The sequence below is a fragment of the Phoxinus phoxinus genome (assembly GCF_949152265.1).
Source record: "Phoxinus phoxinus genome assembly, chromosome: 9".
Classification (NCBI taxonomy): Eukaryota; Metazoa; Chordata; class Actinopteri; order Cypriniformes; family Leuciscidae; genus Phoxinus; species Phoxinus phoxinus.
The window spans coordinates 10,307,343-10,329,013 of record NC_136884.1 but is presented as its reverse complement, the minus strand read 5'-3'; the positions used below and the strand labels follow the sequence as shown (position 1 = coordinate 10,329,013).

At 38.8% G+C, this 21,671-nt stretch overlaps 1 protein-coding gene across 1 annotated transcript in view; it reads right to left on the bottom strand.

Annotated features, from left to right (window-relative positions):
- Nucleotides 1–21,671, bottom strand: part of exoc4 (exocyst complex component 4) — a 108,674-nt gene that overhangs the window by 32,221 nt on the left and 54,782 nt on the right. The window contains exon 11 of the mRNA XM_079623277.1: nt 1,192–1,411. Within this exon, the coding sequence (XP_079479403.1) occupies nt 1,192–1,411 (220 nt within the window). The remainder of the gene's footprint in view (nt 1–1,191; nt 1,412–21,671) is intronic.

The following is a 21,671-nucleotide window of genomic DNA, read 5'->3' as shown; positions in this document are numbered from 1 at the left end:
ACTGCCACTGTTCTCAAAATGAAAGCAATGCTAAGACGTACGTACACACATGAACACACAACTCGGAGAGACTTGTGATGACAGGTCTCAGTTTAAAGAGTAAAAGGGGACCATAACGGCTCTCATCTGAGTGATATCAGAGCGCTAAAACTCATCACAACGGCATTCTTGCCCTCATATATTTGCAAAGAGAGCTTCTCATGAAGTTAATTGACCAGATCATGGATTCCCGAACGCAGAAAGACATTGAAATAACTCCGTTGTACATGCACAATTGCACAAGCGTACACTCAGGAACAAACAGAAGCATGCAGGCAAACATAGAAGACAATATCTGTCACACTGACTTAGTGTAGGATTTACTTTGAAACTATTTTTTAACGTAGAAATTGCTAGTAGATTTCACATATAAACGATAACTGTTTTAAATTAGATTTTTTGAAGTAGAAAGACTGAAAATGTGCTCCTATATCCTCGGTTTTGTTTAAAACTTTTTCAGGGCAGTACTAAAATAATGAAATTAAATATTCAAATAATATAATATAACTTAATTATCAATATAATATCTCTCATTTTACAATGATTCTTAATTTGTTGTTGTTATGGGAACTATAACAAGCAAATACTGGAAAGGTGAGAAGAGCGAGTACTAAATCCCTTTGCTGATGAACTAAGCACATATAGAGGTCTCAACGGCAATAAAAGGTTGTACTTCCTGTGCTGACAGGAAGAAGCCCTTGGAGAGATGGACAGCTGGCAGCTGGTCACCAAGGCGCAGTGCTGTGTGTTATATAAGCTGCACTTAACTGCTGATTCCAGGTCAGCCAGGATCAAACACAATTTCAGCTCCAATTATGATGCAGGGTGATAGGGGGGTAGGTGGCCTTTATTGACACTCATGGGAGAGAGAAGGAGAAGAGACAGGACGAGAAAAAAAAAATAACCTTCCTCTTCGGTGCAATTCAGAACACAGAAAACAATCAGACCGGGCTTTTGTACACTTGACCGGCAGGCAAATGCTGTTTGAGCAGTCAATCTAATAAACGGATCGACTAATGAAATAAATAAATATTATCTTTCTATATACAGTATGTGATTGCGTGTGTACTTATATTGTCAAACATTTATTGAAAAATGTCTGAAAAAAGCTTCTTTTGGGATCATTTACAAACAAACAAGTGAAAAAGATACCTGTAGAAGAGGTCTTTGAACTCCCAGGTTTTTCATAGTGTCAGCGCTGGCCAGGATCTTGAGCGGGTCGGACACTTTGGTCACAGCCTCAATCTCCTTATTGGTCTCGGTGCGGACCTGGCTGAGGAACAGGTCGTTGATGTAGTAGGTGAGGAAGGTGCGTAGCTGACATTGCTTGGCCTGAGCGGGACCCATACGAGACTCGATCTCCTGAATGAACCTGATGACACACAGAAAACAAGTCATATTCAGTAACCTTAAAAAGCATGACCCGGGACATCATTCACCACCCTCCTCGTCATTCAAATTCAAGTTAGACATCAACCTTTTTAGTATTCCGCAAAAAAAAATTCATTATAAACAATATAACAGGAAAATGTTATTATAAAAGAATGCCTATTTTCCCATTATTTTTTGTAATAATTGTATAGGGTCGCTAACCACCCGATTTGCGTAACAGTGTGAGTATATTTTTTCTGCACAACAAGAAAAGGAAGTGCAATTCATCTTTATTCCACAAGGTGGCAATGTCTGATGCACAATGAAGAAGTTATGTTTCACTCACAGTTACAGCAGGCAGAAAACAATAGAATAGGAAGTATCATCAGCAAAACTTGAAATGGATTTAATGCAGAGCAAGTACTGAACACAATCAAATATAAGTGTGTTTGAAGATGTTGAAAATGACAAGCATGAGATTGCGAATATGAGCCAGATGCTGTACTCCAGAAGGAAACTAAATATGCTTTATTTTATTCTTCTGCAATTGTTACTCTAACATCAGGCGAGCTTTATATTATCCCGACAGGTAGAGACCCAAATATGTAATAATGATTGGAGAAACATTCATGCATTTAAAAGTTGAATTACACAAAAGAGACACGTCTACGCGAGGTTTGACTAAGTTTGCACATGTCAGAGCTGAGGCCTAACGGTTAGCACATTGTGCAGTGGTGCTGATATGGGAAAAGTGGGTTCGAATCCAACCTACATTGTGTCCCAATCATTTTCTACCATATCTCCACTTTTTATTGTTGCATTTTATAAAAAAAAATTACATAATACAAATTTCAAGTTATATTATTAGCAAATAGCAATTTGAGATACAAGATAAAGAAAATAAATATGAGATTTTTAAATAATGTGTATATTAAAATAATTTAATTTCTGGTTTTTGTTTGTTTGTTTTAAATGTCAAAATCATAATTTTCTGGTCCCGTTCCATGTTTAGATTAGATTTTGAATCTCCGATTTTCAATGAGGTGTCAGACTTGTTTAAAAAAACAAAACAAATAAAAAACAAATATGAGCACCATTTCTGGCTCTTAAATACTGCACACACACCATGTGTGTCGGAGAGGGAACAAGACAGGTGTTGAGCAGGGATGGGCCGTTGCGTACGAGCAGACAGAGGCTCATAGATCAGCAGGAACACTGATTTATCACTACGAGACTACAGCTGCACAACCCCCCGACACTAAACACCTCCCTCAGCACTGCACAGCCAATTAGTCAACCCAGCAGAGGGGAGCCCATACACACATGTGCACGTTTATGTATGTGTGTGTGTGAGACATTAACAGTGGAAGCCTGGCTCAGCCCTCAGTAAGCAACAACTCTACCACTTCTTTAAGTAACACACTGCTATAAACCTAAAAACTTTTTCATGGTTTTCGTCATACCTGTGGCAATTGTCAATTATTTCATTGTCTGATTGAACCACTGATGCACATGGGTCCTAGATAAGTGATAATAATATCACCTTGGTAACAATAATAAACAGGGTTAATAAAGCACAATTTATCGGTTCCATATCATTTTGAAGTGATCTGTATCGGACGATATTGGATATTTAATTCTGCATGCTCGTTTATCCGATTTTTTACATTTACTGTAGATGACCTTTTCTGTCATTTAATGCTCACTATAAATTAATCTTGATATTCGTCATTCATTCCTAACCCAATGAAACTTTAAAACGTATGTATTCCAAATCAGTATAACAATTTATTAACAAAAATGATCATTTGGTTAAGCTCAAACACTTTGAATGAGAAATGAACTTCCAGAATGAAAAGTGCAGACAATTGTATGGTGTCGCAGTGTATCGTATAATAGCGGAGCTCTGCAGCCGGGACTGTATATAATATACGGTTATATTCTCAGGACCCTCTTGAATAATTTGGCATGGTTTAGAAATACAGACAAAGATAATAGCTCAATCTCCTCTTCATTATGTCACCAATATAAATGTCCTCTATAAGAATTATTCACACCAGATGGTGTCTCTTACTTTCGCTCTCAACCGTCTAATAGACACACAGATATTTGTGCACACAGAGACACACAAAAGCGTATCTTGGGCGCTGTCTTCATGTGATCATCTTGCTGTGTTAATATTTCATTCCATAAGTCTGTCTGATCAATGATCTTATGAGGTAAATGGAAGGTGACAGCTGCTCTACAGGCTCATTGGCTCTCTCAGCTAATCGAGTTTTGCTTCGTCCGAAATTCAGAGAAGGAAAACGCATCAGGGACATCGTGAGCGTGACCACATTGACCGTCATGACAGAAGTGGCTGTTAAAGGAAGAGACACAGAACAGCCTGTAAAAAAAAGCCAATAACAAAAGACACCGTTTACTACAGGAAAAAGACAGTAAAAGATGCTTTTTAACTGTGAAGACACCTCAAGTTTAAAGTAGTGAAGTATAATGTCACAGACACTTAACTTTAAGTATTATAGGTCGTTTTAATGTTTAGTTTTTGGTGCTTCATATCAGACATAACAAAACAAAAAAACGTTTCTAACTATAATGCATCTTAACGATTCACTGACTGACATTTGTTTAATGAATCTTTTTAAATGACTCATTTCTGAATTGATTCATAAGAGTAATTTGTTCTCGACTCTGTGTTTGTTGTTCCAACAAGATGATATCTGAGAACCATATTTCACAACTGTCGCCAATAGCTAAATAATTTTGAAACATTGTCCCACATTTTACGTTTTTCACTTCATCAAACAAAAATTGTAGTTGCTATCTGGAGCCCTGCTTAACCGCTAGCCTTTAGAGGAACCACACACAATTAAAAATATGAATCTTACTGGGACAGAAGAAATAACACACTCTTCTTTTGCGTTTGATCTGTGTTACGCTGCATTAGGCAGGTGTGGAGAAGATGGCGCTCCTCATATAATGTGTAAACAGCATGTGGGTGTGTAACCAGACTTGAATGTGCTGAGAGATGTTTGAAAACAAGATGAAGAAGACTTCTTTGGAGGATGGAAAAAGAGAGTGTGGATAATCCAAGGGTGAAAAAAGAAGGCAAAACTCAGTGCTGTGGATCAATCAGTCTCACGGTCACATGGGCTCACCAGACGCCCTGCTGAAAATAGCCACATTGTTCTCTACGACAGCAGCACAGCAGACAGAGGAATTCATGTAGAAACGCCACATGCTCATCACACTGTCTTAAACATGTGCATTAGTAGTAAACATTCAATCAAAATTAATTTTGAACACCTAAGCCACACATTTTCACTGCTTACGATAACCGGCAGATGATAGACCATCTATAGGCCAGAGAAGTCCTTCATTTCCAATGGAGAGTCACAGAGTTCTGATTCTCTATGAGGGATTTTTGAAGGGTGTATTAAAATAGAGTAAAAACATTTTTTGGACAAGATGTAATGTACTTCAACAAAAAGTGTGACATGAGAATTATCAATCATTCATTTGTATACAAATTTTTTTTATGTAAACACATGCGACTTGTGCAGGATGGATAATTATGAAATAAGCCAAACATAATAGTTAATATGATAAGAAAGAAAGAAAGACTTTTATAACAGCATTGTTTATGTGTTTACGAGTCGGCGTCGTGCGGATGAAACTGATGTGGGATCAGAGCAGGAACAGTCTCCGTACAGAATGAGATGTCTATAAGCATAACTCACAGCTAATAAGGGGATTATGGCATGTAATCAAAGCTGAGGTCCTTTACGTTCTTCACTGAAATACAATTACTGCCGTGTGATCGGGACATAACCGTTCCTTGACGGATGATCGCAATCCATCCAGAGGATAACAGAAATGAAACACAATGAACATTTGATGAGGGTCCGGAAGACTAGGAATAATGATTATAACTCTTCTGTGAATAAACAGAGGTTTTAGCCTGTGTGTGGCCACAAGATTGATCACTTCTAATGCTCACACAGGATTAGGGATATGAATAAACTCTAACCCTAAGCATTAATCTTACAGTAGATGTGCATATTTGAGACCCGTTTGTAAGCAATAACCACCCTAGAAACCGCATATCACTGTAAAAAAAACCAAAACAATTTAGCAATCGCATAGCAACAACTTAACCACTCATAAGAACGCACAAGTTCTTCAGTAGTCTTTCCACTGCAGTGCGTTGGCCTGAATCCTCTGGCTGAAGTCTAAAGCACCACTGACTCATAGAGTGACTCTTCTAAATCAAAGCCGTCGTCTTGTAGACTCTCTCGCATACATACACAGACAGAGAAACACTGCACACACACTGAGTCCCAGTTTATTAGCGCCGACTGCCTCTGATTGCGCTCAACAGCATCTAATTAACTGTCATTAGAAAGCAGATGTCTGTGCCCAAGGCCTTCACAGGATTATTGTGTGAGAAGCGCCCTGCCTGTGAACACACACACACACACACACACACACACACGTGCAAAAGAAGGTATGTCAACCACTTCCTGTACTTCTCTCCTCCAAACCAATTACAAGCTCAGTAATTAAACCATCCTTGTAGTATAAATATGTATTTGTGTATTATTGAAGACTACTGAACAGAAGGGTGAGGGAGGCCATGAAGGATAGTGTAGCCGAGTCGTTTTTAATAAGAGTAAAGTGCCCTGAGGTTTGCTGTCTGTCACTGCAGCTGGGCAGGTTGGCTTGTGTAACGGACATGCCGCAGTCTGGTGTAATATTCACTTCTGAAGACTGACAGAGAGCTTTATGCGATCAGAGCGAGAACGCTGAGGATATAAACAGAGTGCTGACACTCCGAAACGCGTACAAGCCGCCAGACTCACCGGGTGCTTTACAAACTTTTCCGGTTTTCTACTAGATTTTAGATTTAGACATAAAAGTCTAAACAGATTTTAGGCTTTTGGATTCCTTCAGGGAACTTCAGCACTTCTTAAAGTTTGAATTATTTTTGTGAATTCAATGTTAATTTAGCATCCATGCATCCATCCATCCATCCATCCATCCATGCATCCATCCATCCATCCATCCATGCATCCATGCATCCATCCATCCATCCATCCATCCATCCATCCATCCATCCATCCATCCATCCATCCATCCATCCATCCATGCATCCATCCATGCATCCATCCATGCATCCATGCATCCAATTTAAAATAACAGTTTTTAGTTTAATATATTTTAAAATGTAATTTATTCCTGTAATGCAAAGCTGAATTTTCAGTAATTACACATGATCCTTCTGAAATCATTCTAATATGCTGCTTTGGTGCTTAGGAAATATTTCTTCTTATTATCATCAATATTGAAAACAGTTGTGCTGCTTTATATTTTTGTGGAAACTCATGATAAATCATTGATGAATAGAAAGTTCAAAAGAACAGCATTTATTTGAAAGAAATCTTTTGTGACTTTATAAATGTATTTACTGCAACTTTTGATCAATTAAATGCTTCCATACAAAAAAAAAAAAGTAGTATTAATTTAAATAAAACTTCAATCAGATTGACCCCAAACTTAGGAATGGTAGTGTATATTATGCTACTAAGTAACCCTGAAACGCAAAGCAGCCCAAAATTATCTCGGAGTGCAAAACTAAAAAAATGCATTTGGTTGAAAAATAGTTGAACTTGAAAAAGAAAGTCCATCTATCATAAAAAAGAAAAAAAGAAAACGGTGACGGACTCTGCAAAATGGATTGCTGGGGACTGTAGGCCAGTAATAGATTTATGCTCAATAATATGGACATTAAAAAAAAATATATATATATATATATACATAATATATACTGAAAGCAACTTTTAGAATACTTTGTTGTTTTCCTCAGTAAATATTTTTAGCAAATATGTACAATTAATTAACCAGCATAACATCATTTATTCAATAAAAAACTTTAATTATATAAGAAACCTAATATTTTCATTTCACATCTGCCCTGCCTTCAGCATGTTTTTACGATCATATGTATTTTCATTCCAGTAAAATTTGTAAACCTAAACAACAGCCACACAAACAACAAAGCCTACCTTTTATATTATTTTATCAGCATTTTTAACCTTGTCATAATATAACAAGCAGAGGATATTCACCACAACGACAATGAAAAGTCACCTTTCAATGATCGTAAAAAAATATTGCTGTGTGGGATGATTTTATGGAATTTATAGACCATAATTAATTTGTTTTATTTCAATATAATATCACTTCAAAAGAAGGTTTTTAATAGCTGATGCCTCATTCAATTAAAAATCCAATAATGTATTAGTCAAAAAAGAGAGTTTAATTCTATAGGTCTCACATGGTTAAATCTATGTAAAGACTATTTTTAAATGAGCATGAAGAGCAAACCACAAAAAAAAAAAAACACACCACTAGATGGCAGTGTGTCAGTTCTCTCTGTACATACAGTATGTGTGCAGTCAGTTCTCCAGCCTCCTTAATGAAGGGAAACTGTCTTTAAAAAGCATTAAGATTGCATTTACTGGGTTACTATTGAAACCGACTTCGCCGTGCGATGTATTTAGCTTTCTTTGCGTTCCTACAAAGACAGCGGTGAGGTAAATGAATGTGGCCAACCCACACATACACCCACTAGCTCCGAGACCTCCTGCTGTCTGCTGCAGATCTTACACACATGCACACACACACACACTCTCACTTAAGGTAGTGCAATATGTGTAGGACAGAAATGCCTTATTGGAAACCAAAGGACCGGCACGCTAATTAAAACACATGGAGGCGGAAATCCGAGAGCGAACCCCATACACTGGCAGATTCTCAAAGAAGTTCACTTTTCTCCATCCTTCTCTTTCTCATAATTTTGTCTGTATCCCCCCTCCCCCTCTCTTCTTTCTTACAGCATCATTATTTACGCAAACAAAAGCCGCAAACCAAAGAGAGCAGTTTGTAATGAGCTGCATTTCTGGTGGAAATTATGAAATGTTGTTTAGGTGCCGACCACTTCGGCTATATGAGATGCGAAAATGTATGTGAGGGAAAAGTGGTGTTTTAGGCCAATTAAAATAGGTGAAATCTATCACACGAAGAAGACCAGGGGCTTGGATTCCTGCAGTCAACAGGAAATGAGATCAGCTCATTTGGCTGACATGTCCCCGTGTTGACAAATTACCCTCCCTGATTCACTTTCACGTTCCCTCTCCCTCTCAACATCTTTCCCTCCCACCGTCTTCGCCTAGTTTCTCATCCTCTGCGCCCTTTTTCTGTTATAATGCTTTGAAGAAAGCAGTTTGGATAAAAAATCTCAAGAATACCGCTTAAAGGTATACTGTACGATATATATTTTTGTAAAAAAAAAAAAAAAAAAACCTAACAAAGGAGCTTCTGCTGGCAAAAAGAGAACGTGACAGAGCATGTAATAAAACGAGAATCAACATGGGCTTGGCTTTTTGGAGATGCCGAGAACTGATCTATTAGGTGCTTTCAATAAAAAATTTTTAAATCCATCGTCGTTTGTGGTATTTGCTTAAACATTCTGTTTGCCAACTGTAGATGTTGACAATCAGAAAAAAACACACTACATTATTCCACCTCTGAATGCTTAATGTGGCCTTTACAAACGCACATCACTGCCTCCCCAAGCAGCTCACCACACATCTGGACTGGATAATAACCTGTCAGTCTTTTTGCCTCTGAAAGCATTTGTTTTCAGAGCAGCGGAGGACTGTTATTACCCTGCGTGGTGTGAGCGAGGGAGGAAACTCTGCAAATTGAGCCATTAGAGCAGGAGTTGGGAGTGGCCTGCATTATTGCCTTTAATGGGACCCTGCATGGGCGAGCGGCATCACGCACAAGGCGATAACAGCGTGTGTGAGAGTACGAGCCAGAAAAAGGGAGGGAAGGCAAGTGATTGTGCGGTTAAAAGGGCGAGAAGTGTTGATTGACACACTACCGGCTTAACAATTCAACCCCCCTCGGGATCTGGCCTAATCAAGCTCCCTTTCAGGCCACAAAATGGCTGAATCGCTAGGGCCCGTTTCAACTTCCCTCTTAATAGAGGCTGCGAATGCTCACTAAACAGTGCAAGAGGGGGTTCAGGAGTTTTATGAAGCCAATAGCGCGAGCAGGTCATCATCGCATCTCAGTTTGCGAACCAGACTCCAAGCACTTTAGAGCGCCTTCAATTAGAGCTCGGCGTCTCCTACTGAAAGAACCCGGTAAGCGCTCCCGTGTTCCAGCTCCTCGGGGCTCTGTGAAGGAGAAGGACTTAATTAAATCACAGAGGCTTCGCCAAAGAGCGCGGCCCAGGGCCAGCTTTATGATTTATGGGTCGGCCGTGGAAAACAGTGAAGGCTGATCCTCGGAGGTGACAGAAGAGACCAAACCAACACGTGAGCCCAAGAAATGCTCTCCGTGGAGGATTGGCTGAACTTTTAGAAAGCGTGTGCTCAGGAACACCTCGTCTGGTGTTGGTGTACAAACATAGGATTTTTGGCAGGAGGACGTTAGCACTGCTTTGCAGCCCAAATAATGCCCTCTACTAACATCCGTCGTCGTTCACACATTACAGGCAACTACAGGCAGCGATAAGTATGTTTATATGCGCATTCATAACCAAGCTACAGTACAGCAGGTTACAGCTACAGTCAAAAGGTCTCCATCTGTGTTTTACGGAGAGAGAAAAAGAAAGGCATTCAGGATTGAAACATTATTTCTAGTTAAACTATTCCTTTCATGGCTCCTCCTAACTGAAGAAAGAAAGAAAAAAAACCTAGAGAGCCATTGGTTTCTAAAATATATGTACATATGTAAATTTCTGAAATACATAACTTAGACAGTTAGCCTATACCTCTGATACTAGACCACTCTAAATCAACTTCACCTTCATTATATTTACAGTATGTCCCCCAAGGGGCAATTACTTTTTCAATTAGTCTATCTATAAATCGTAATATGGATTTTCTGTAAAGCTGCTTTGAAATGATGAATTGAATTGAATTAAAATTCATTTCGGATTACGGTAATCTAAATATTATGTTGATTATGATTCGATATCACCCACATTAGTTTTACAACCAAACAAAATTTCAGTTGCACTTGATTCAAAATTGCAAATGGACCTCACCATGCTAAACACTGACCAATAATATTTTTGTAAAACATTACAATGCTTCTTTTAAATACCATTTATTGCAACAAATACCATTTAAATACCATTTATTGCAACAAAGCTCTGTTGTCTTTAATTATAAGTTATGGTTCCTGGTTCATTTCGAATCAGACATAACCAAAAATGACTCAGTGAGGGAGTTAACTGTGAACCGTGAAGTCACGGCAATTTTGAGACAATTCCGTAAATCTTTTTGATATAAACAATAAATGATTAACTGAAGGAGTCTGATGTAAACACGCTAACAGCCCTGAATGATTCACAGAGCGAGTATATATTCACACAGTAGCATAATGCAGTGTTACCTTAAAACGGTCCCGTTCACACACAGTATGGTTATTGACGGTGACAACCGCATTCTAGAACCAAACTCACACCCGTAAATCTTCAGGACTCACAATCGCATTCTTGGAAAACCCGCACTGTGTGAACTAAACCCAATTAGGCAACTAGTTGCCTGTCATGTCATAACAGTGCGCGAGAGCCGCTTTGCGCTGCACAAACACGCGTCTACTACTGTGTGTTGCGTGTTTTCATGTGTTTGATTTCGGTAACTTATGCCAGGGACACACTTAACGACTAGCTGAAGCATTCTTCATTCTTAGACTGGACTGAACACACTTACAAATATGACTGTAAATATGACAAATATTACACTTGACTGTTTCCAACGACTGGAGCAGATTTTAAACACCGACTGACTGAGCGTTTTGGGATGATCAGTCGTAAGTATCAAATTACATTCATAATCGGCATTACATTCGTTAAGTGTGTTCCCGGCTTTACAGCAACGGAGCTGTGTGTCATCTGAAGGACACACACAGGAACGGAGTTGCTTCCGTCAATTTTGTGTTCTACGTACAGACAACAGTATTCCAGACGCTACTATAAGTTAGTTCGTGAAAAGGGCATTTCTAGACTCACACCAGTAAGTATATGTGGTTGTCAATCCCAGAAACTGACAGTGTGAACGTAGTCACAGCAAGTTTGACACCACTTTGTAACTTTGTGACTCATTAAAAAGAATCAAATCATAATAGCCATGATGGAAGCACAAAGTTTTCCAGACAGCCATCATTGCAATATTAAAAAGATATTAAATTATCATGAATTTTCATTTTTTTAGACCATTTCAGACACAGTCTAGAGCCCTGGCTTTACACTCTTGCTCTTTGATAAACAAGAGATGGAACAGAACTTTCTTTTCAACTGTCAAGCCATTTAAACAGCTTTTGTGGACATTGATAGTGAATGATTCAGTATGGCTCACTAAAGTAAGTGTAAACTGCTACAGACCCCAGACACTAAACGCAACTGTCCTTTCCTTTCAGAGACAGAGAGAGAGAAACTACAGTACATAACTACACTTAACACCCTCCAAGACCCTACACTGCATTGCAGCAGACACCAAGACTAAAAATAAGTGCTTTCTCACACCAGACCAGAGGATGTATTGCAGAGCAGAGCCAGATAAGGGGCTTTAAAGCATGTAAGGGTAGCTGTTATCTGCCAGCGACCCCTGCAATAGATCATTATAGTGGTCAGATCATACAATGGACTCTTAAAGCTGCGCAACACTGTACTGCATTACAGCGTCGCTCCGTAGCTCTGAGAACTGAGCGCCGGGATCATTCTGATAGGAATATGGGATGCTTTCCTTTCCTTCCATCACCCACAGGTGCACTTAAAACGGAAACCAATCTACGAGTCACTATTGGTCTTATAGCGCTCACGAAGCCATTTGCAAAATTGGAATAAAACACTAAATCATATTTACCACCCTCGCTTTAGTTTCGCACTCCACAACTCTTTTTAACAAATTCCCTCTCTTCTAAGCCGGAGCGTTATTCCCCCGGCAGGCATTTGCTGCCGTATATCTGCACGAGTGGTATATTGAAATGGTTTGAGGTGTACCGGCGGTTGATTGGATGTGAAAAGAAAACAATGAAGTAAGAGGGCCAGAGCGGGGGGGAGGGAATCTGAGTGCTCTGAAACAAATACCGTGTTGTTTGGTCACATGGGGGGCAGAGGGCAGCTAGAAGATTTGGTTAAATTCAGAAGAAGCCGCTCAAAAAAGCGACCTATTAAAATCGCATTCAGTGGCGTTTTTTTCCATCGGAAAGAGGCGAGTCAATCATCGAATGTGCTGTTGCTTGAGGCAAAATAATAAGGTTCATATTTCGCAGGGCGAGATTCAATTGTGACCGGCGAGATCACCTCTGCTTCGAGCTGTCATATATATGATTCACATTAGCGTGCAAATAAGTGGCGTGTCTGGCTTTCGCAGGTATGCGGGGTGCAGACGTTCACAGGTACGCAGGCGGCTGTAGAGCATGTGGTGGAAGCGGATGAGGTCAGGTGACCCTCCCGCTGGAATGCGAAGCCGTCTATCTTCGAAGGCCTGGAGAGCACATGCGGAGAGGTTCTGGAATGAGGGAATAACCTTGAGCGAGACTTGAACTAGTTGGGTAGTTTTGCCGAGGGCGACACTGTGTGATTGTCGGCGCTCTCCTCCGTTCTAATCCAGATCAATGAGAAACACAGGCTACCAGGAGTTGTGGCTACTGGGAACAAGAGGAAGTGAAATGTGCGCGTGAATGGATGGAGAAAGCAGTGATACGTGACAGTACTCTCACTGTGATTAGTGTCTATGTGAGTGATGAAGTGTGTTTGCTGGAGAATGCTATATAAATATTATGGCAAGCAGCAGGTGGTAAACAAGCAAAGCACAAAAATATCAATCAGAGTTTGCATTGTGCTTTTAAAGATCATAAATGAGACAAACGAAAAGAACTCTGGCAATGATGATGACTTTTGGGTAAATCATGATTGACTAGGTCATGATCTGTCAGCATTATATAATTTTTAAGCAGATATATAAAAAAATATCTGCTTAAAAATAGTACATTAAAAACAGTTATTATATTACAATATTTAGTGCACACACACACAGTGCACAGTGTGTTTGTCCATTTTAATAAATAAATGGATGGCCGTGGATGATAAAATCAAGTCTTGTCGAAATATGTTTCATGCTGAATATCCTATTTCACTCGAAACTACATAAAATTACAGACATCATATTGCTTGTGAATGCCAATTTGATGTTGACTATTAAAAAAAGCTTCTTGCATTTAAAACTTTGCATTTCTTTACCTCTGCTACTGGCATGCATAGTCTGACACTGAGAATCATAATTGAAACATTTTGCAATGAGCAGGAATATATTAATCAAGAATAGATTTTCTCTCATCAGAGTTACATTTTAGTATCATGTGTTTGCAACATGATGGATGACGACAAACGCTTGGATGTAGTTGGATGTAAATAAATGAAATCAACTGGGTACACTGCAACATGCTTCTCTTCGTTCTTTATTATGTTTCATTTTGATCTTTGATTTGAGTAAAAAAAAAGAAAAAGTGAAGTTCTGTATGGGAACTCTTTAAGTGCAAGGCATTATGGGTAGGGTGACTCTCTGTAATGAGAGTCTTCTCGTTCTTTCAAATTGGCTTCACATACGTTCCATTTCCAAAAGAGCACGAAAATGAAAGGAGCTCATCTGATGAATCTCAATTCATAGCTAAATGAAAACGAAAGTCAAATATGGCAGATATTCTGCCGCAACACTGTGAAAAGAGAGCGCGAGTGAGAGGGAGAAAAACTGAAAGAGAACAATCTTGATCTTGTCAGTCGTCTGCCTGGTTTGATTGGAAAAATCTTGCTGCCCAGACTCCCAGCACCTGGGATCCATGTGGCCTGTAAAACAAAGACTTCTGATGGCTCTTCATCAAAGAAAAGACTCCATTTCAAGTCTCGCACACACTCTTATTCTTTCCACTCAAGACCAAAGTAAGTTCTCCAGCATCTGAAATGTCCCCAGCTCTCTCAATAACCATCTGTTATGGCATTTCCCCCCTGAAGAATCGCCCCGGTTCTCCTCTCCCTCTCTCTCTCTCTCTCTCTCTCTCTCCTGCCGAGCATAAAGCAGAACCCCACTGATGCCTCATACTTAGTAAATTACATTTGCAACCAGCAGGAATAAATACTAGAGATAAAGACTGCTGTAATGTCCTCAAATCCATTAGAATCTCATATTCACACATCGCAGAAATCACATTACAACACAACTAATATCATTTCACCCAATTCGGCTGCCGTGAGTGAAACAGTAACATCACACGTAATGGATTTTTTTTCTCCTCATAGTCTCCTCTGACTGTTAGATTTCCTTCCCATCTTTTCGGTTTCCTTGAACATTCCCTCATTTTCTTCATGTCTGAGTAAAATGTAAATTATTTGGGAGTATTACAACACAATCCAGGGTGGGGGAGAACAGTGTACATTTACATGAATCAGATTATGCTGTGAACACTGGCAGTGGACAACCTGATCTATTTAACAAAGAAAAAAAACGGCTGCAACGGAATCCATACATTATGTGCTGTAAAACACATGGGTTTTACAGCAAAAAAGTAGCATGCTTTCTTTATTCAATAAAGTGCTCCATTCTGCTCTACGAACACTTTTTGGAAAACCAAACTCTTATGTGCGCAGCAAACTAAACTAAAAACTAAACTTCGGTGTGCACTATGCACTAAACTAAAAACTCAACTAAACTTCTATGAGCACTCAGTAAAGTTCTGTTCACTTTAAAAATAAAAATAAAATAAAACTTCTATGTTCACTGCACACTACTAAACTTCCATATGCACATTACAGTGTCTGTTTTAGGGTGAATCACACAACCTGTCAAGAACAAGCCTGGTTCACATTTCATTCTTAAATCAAAATCTGAATTACTAAAGACTTAATAAAATGAATTACAATTTGCCTACAGTAAATAAGGCATATTTTAAGACATTTGAGGTTCACTGCAATGTCCCAACAAGTTCTCATTAGTGTAATGCCAAAATAAACTCCATTCTCATTAAAATAACGACATATTACTTCTAACTACGGTATTTGTACATCATATTTTTAACCTAAAAGCAGCATTTGTTTTATGATTTATGCTGATTTTAATTATAAAAGAAACAGATTACTGTTACAAGGCAATTTGTACAAAGTAATTAGAATCTAATGTGAAATATAATTGGAGGAAAAATCCTGAAAAATAAAATGCCTAAAAGATTTTGAGTCGGAATTATGCTTACCGGTAATTTAATTTATGCAAAAAAAAAAAAAAAAAAGGGAGAAATTATTATCCAACATTAGTTTCTGCTAATAGTGAGGTTGAGATGATAAGGATAGAGAAAGAGATGTGCTTAGCCAGCCAGGGCAGCACAAGGCACTGATGCCCTGTAAAGCCATTAACTGAAAAAAAAGAAGAAAAAAAATCCAGATGATAGCAACTTACAAGCAATCACAGTTCGGCAATAAATGCCGCCTTGCACCTTAATTGTCCTCTTTGGCATATTTTAGCACAAAAAATGATCAGCACTACCTTAACTAACGCTTACCAGAAGTACCATTAATGGCATCAGAGAGGACACCGAGCCACCCACGATAATGAAGGATGCCAAGGTGAGCTGTATCAGTGGCCCAACACAATCAGGCTGCCAGCCAGAGCTTCACACAGCCTGCACAGAGCAACCAGGGCGACGCAGCAGAGAATTCATTTCAATATGAGAGAGAGAGTAGCCTGGAGTAACTGCACTAAATCATGTTTTAAATAAAATTCAAATCCTGTGGCTTCACTAGGGATTCTCCAGCCAGCTTGCCCAAAGCTACAACAGATTCCACTAATGCAACATTATGACACCAACGTCTACAGACTCATGAATAAGCACCATTTATAAAGGAGATGGAAGAGTTACCTTTAGAAACATTATGAATTAATCAAAAACCACTAGCATTGGTAATTGAAAAATCCCCAGAATTATATATATATATATATATATATATATATATATATATATATATATATATATATATATATATATATAAAATCATTATATATATATATATAATATATATCATCATTATTTGATTAAATTAACTAGTATCATATCATTACTATACTAGTATCAATATACAACTGATTTGTTATTAAAGAAAAAAATGCTGAGGGTAGTGAAAACAAATATTTTCTTTAAAAAAAAAAAAAACTTTAATTGGAAACACACACACACACACACACACACACACACACACACACACACACACACACACACACACACACACACACACACACACACACACACACACACACACACACACACACACACACACACACACACACACACACACACACACACACACACACACACACACACACACACACACACACACACACGTTTTATGTTTTATGAAACACTGTGAATGCACAAATAATCATTAATGGAACCAGAAATCATAACAACACAACACGACACATAACAGAAAGAAAAAAAACAGAAAACAAACAAACAAACAAAAAGCTTTGATTGTCTTGTACCTTCCAAACACTTTTTTTTTTTTTTTTTGACTTTTCTAAAACGATTCAAGTGATTCAATGATGGCATATCGTTTTTTACAGGTAAACATTGGCGGGGATCTAACCAGCATGCGAGCTTAGTGAGCCGTCTTCAACCTCCATTCCTATTTTCAGCTTCTCTAATTTGCTCTCCTCTTCTCCTCGTGTCTTTCTCCTCCAGAGAGGGCCTGGTATTCGGCATCCATTCTCTCATATAAAGAGTCTAATCGGGGGTTATTACCTGCTCAGCATGGCAGGCACACCACCTGAGCCAGGAACTCGGATTCATCATTAGAAACATCTCAATCTCCAGTTTAAAAACACAGCTCTGCACATTCAGTCCATTGCTTGAACAGGAATTAGAAGCTTTGCAAACATGTGCACAAGAAACGCTCTATAAACATTAATGTTAAAACGTTAAACCTCTGTATTTAGTGCAGTATTTTACCTGTTAAATAATATAACAGTCTCGGATATATACTCTTCATGCACAGGACGTGTGCCCATGTCGGTCACTCAGGAAGCATGCGGTTACTGTCTGATGATCAGGCCAGGAACACAGGCACAGGTCATCATCAGTAATTGTCAATTATATGCTTTGATTTGCATTTAACTCTAATTTGTATCCTTTAAATAGGCAGTTTCCCTAAAGCACTTTGTGGATTATAGAAGGAGTGAAGAGTGTTTGACCCAGAGCTTAATTAATGCAGAAAGATAGATTGTCCAATCCAATAATCCAATTAAAGTTTATTAGCCATTAAACGCTGTGCATCTCTCTCTCTCTATGTACAGTATATATCTCAAATACATGATTCTTAGACAATACCGCAGGGTCCCAACATTTATTATTTGATCTCAAACTCATTTGTGTGAAAATTACATAAAAAGTGAAAAAGCTAATGGTTTCTTTGCTGCTACCACATAAAAAAATGATTACAAAATTTAAATGTAATGTACAAGTCTATGATCGGCACAAGTATTATTCCAAATGAGGTTGCAATGTAAACATCTTAAAAAAATAATTTAAATTAATACATTAATATGATACATAACACATTATAATCGGCCAGGCTAAAATTGCCTCAGTATGAATGTATCAATGGCTCCAGTGGGTTGTTGTTTTGGACCCCATTGATTTTCATTATAAGGACAAAAACGTTATTTTTGGGTGAACAGTTTCTTCTGATATGTAACATGGGGTCCCTGCTCCATCTCTTTATCCACAAAAGAGTTCTCGGCCTGACAAAAAGACTCCTGCTCTAATACAAGATGGCCTCCATTTAGACAAGCTTGTTCCTTTTTTTTTTAGGAAACTCTCTGAAATGGCCACTCTCCTCTCTTCTTTTTTCATCTTCTCTTCCTCCGTTGCTCATCTTCCTGGGGATTGAAAGAGGAATCTGTCCCCAGAATCAACACAAGAGACCGGCTTTTCTTCTGAAGCCTGACCCCAGACACGCCAAAGGATCAATCAATTACTTCTTCACTTCAGCAATCAAACAACATTATTATCAGGCATCAGCTCGTCGACCTGGAAAGGCTGGCGAATCAAAGGCCGCTGTGATGTAGCTGCCAGAGCTCTGTGGCTCGGCGCTAACAGAGAGTGGCACCTACCCTCCGCTCTGGGAGGTGAAACTCAAAGAGGCGGCGATACGCACACAAACACGCGCACACACATACGGACACTTATTGAGGTGTTAAGATGAAAGGTATAGACCATTCGGCTATCTAGACAGCCACATTCATCTGACCTCGAAACCCCGGAGCATACATGCACACAAACAAGTCAGTGAATCACCATTTCCTGTAAAGCTCTTTAGATGTCTTCAAAAGCACTATGCTAATGACTATGCTTATGATAATGCATTTATATATGGCCTCAGACCAGTAGCGAAGCTTGCCTTTTTGGTATGCTGGTTTTGCACAGGTACTGTGAAATTATATAACCAATTATTAAAGGGATAGTTAACTCAAATTTAAACTAATGTGTCCCTGTATGATTTTCTTTCTTCAGTGGAATACAAAAAAGAAAAAAGAAAATCAACGTTATATAAACATTATATAGACAAATATAAAGCCTATAAAATAGCTGCAATAAATAAATAAAAAATCAATCCAAAATGGCCCGAAACCACTCATGACACTATTTATTTAGCTAAACCTAACTGGACTGTTTATTAAAGAAGAGAGCATGTTTGCCTGAAGCATACACATACACATCTGTGCCAGAACATACCTCTAAAATTATAAAAAATACAAAAGATCTTTATAATCAAAACAAGGTAGAAATGATAACAGTTGTGGCAAAAAAGGCACAAAGCAACAAAAAGGTCAGAAAATGTGTAGGGAAATTATTAAAAACAGAAAAATAATGAAAATGATTCCATAATCCCGCAAGAACTGGGTCACCTCTACAGCTCCCCTTTGCCAAACCACATCAAGGTCAAAGGTCACTAGATAGCACCACAGAGAAAAAAAAAAAGATTTTGCAAATCCACTCCAAGCTATCCTCTATAATTCATAAAGTTCCTGGCTGGGGTATAATCCAACCACTGGAGGTTAAAATCAGATGCACAGAGGTGCGAGGAACCGGTTCCGTTATTATAGTGAGAAGTCATTGTGTGTGAGTGACCACAACACTGAGCGCAGTTATTAATGGGGTGCTGTCCAGCGGCGCACTGACTGTAGTTTCGCTTGACAACAGGAGGGATAGCCCCATCCCGCTGGGGTCAAAGGTCATTAGTAACGGTAGTGGTATGGGCACTGTGCTTATATGATACGCTTTGGTCAGAGTGCCTGTCCTGATAGAGACAGAGAGAAAGGAGAGGCATGTTTAATGCATGGCCGGCTGTGTGGAGCTCGCCGAGGCTATTCCGGGCCGCAGTGATGACTATCACTGCATTAGAGAAGCCACTGGGCTGCGTTAATCTTTAATAACACACATAGGACGATTCATGAGTTGCCTAAGATCTTCATGACAGTGGTCCTTATTCTTCTCAGGGCACGTGTGTGTGTATGACAACTGGCCGGCTGTTGACTGATGAGGTACGAATTTGGGGGTTTCATCCCAACTCTGTGAGCAAAAGGCAGACAAAAGTATGTGAGTGTATAGTCCAAAAGTCTGAGGCCACATTGGAGCTTTTTTTAAAGCTGGTGATTTTTTTTTTAATTTTTGAAAATAAACGCGAAAACAAAATGAAACCAAACCAAACCAAACAAAACAAAAAAACAAAACAAACCCAGAAAAAAAGTTTACTCAAATTTTTCTAATTAATATAACTTACAAAAAAGAAGCACTGTCAGTAGAGGTCTCTGACTTTTTGAATCCCCTTTTATGTGTGTATGTGGCCGTCCATACATTTCTATTCAAGGCATTCATCCATTCCTCTTTGGTCTCCAGACACTCACCTTGACAACAGCTCTCTCATTGTCTATCTCTTAGCACTGGACGTTGTAATTGAGTCAGTGCTCGCATTCCAGAGCGTGATAATCGGGGTGTCTTTAGTAACTGCAACTGAAGTTGGAAACTTACAAAATAAAACTTTTGTTGAGAGTGTTCATACTAGACAGGACACCAGTAAAAGGTGCTCTACTGCTTCTGCTGGAATACTAGCCAATGATGATGTATATATGCAGCCAATATATGCAGTATATACTGCCTAGTGCCTACTAGTTTAAATCAGTATATAAAGTAATACACATATTATCAAAGTGTACTGTGCTACTGTATTGTCACTTGACCCTTCACGTTCAATCAGATTCAAAATGATGTCCATCAGTATTACATCCAGTTCATTCATTGAAAATGAAAGGTCAAGTCGAGTGCATTGTATTGTAGGATATAATTTAAAATTTCTATTTCAATATATTTTAAAATGTAATTTATTACAATGACGGCAAAGCTGTCAAGCATCTGTATACAAAATATGTACTGCATAAAGAGTAGTATGGAAGTATACTGAACACAGCCAAGCTTTGTCACTTTGGAAGAAAAAAATTATACAAAATATGAAAGAGACAACCAACAAACAAACCACAATCTGTCCTCACAATCTGAGAAAAAAATGAACCAAAAAAAACCCCCACTGGTTATTTGAGAGATATTTGAGCCAATGTGCCTTTAGGTGAGTTTAGATCACTCAGCGTTACTCTCATTAAATCTTAGCAATGGGAATACACAATGACTTTCAACTCAAAAAGATAAACCTAGAAAGCTTTCCATAAGAAAAGACAAGGCTTAGACCTCCACTGGTCCGTCAAATCTCAACCACAATCTGAAGCTCACGTGTGGCTTTATCAAATTCGAAAGTTAGTGAGACGCAGAGGCAACTTGCTGAAGTGGCACTTTTTCACGGCGACTCCTTTGTTCGATACTCAGCTCTTTAGTATTTACTTATGCATGGAGCGCAGCAGAGAGGAGGGAGAGATAAAGGGCATCTGCAAGATAAAGCCATACCATAGATGAGGGGAAACAAGAGGAGGAAAAGACAGCAAAGCAGCAATCCCCCCCCCCCCTTCCTTTAAAAAGAGTGCGGATGTTCGCCACCGCCAAGCAAAACAAATAGCTGTGCTGCTCCCTCTGCCTGTTTTCTAACCTTTACCACCGAAAAATGCATTGTCTTCCTCTTCGCTGTTCTGTTT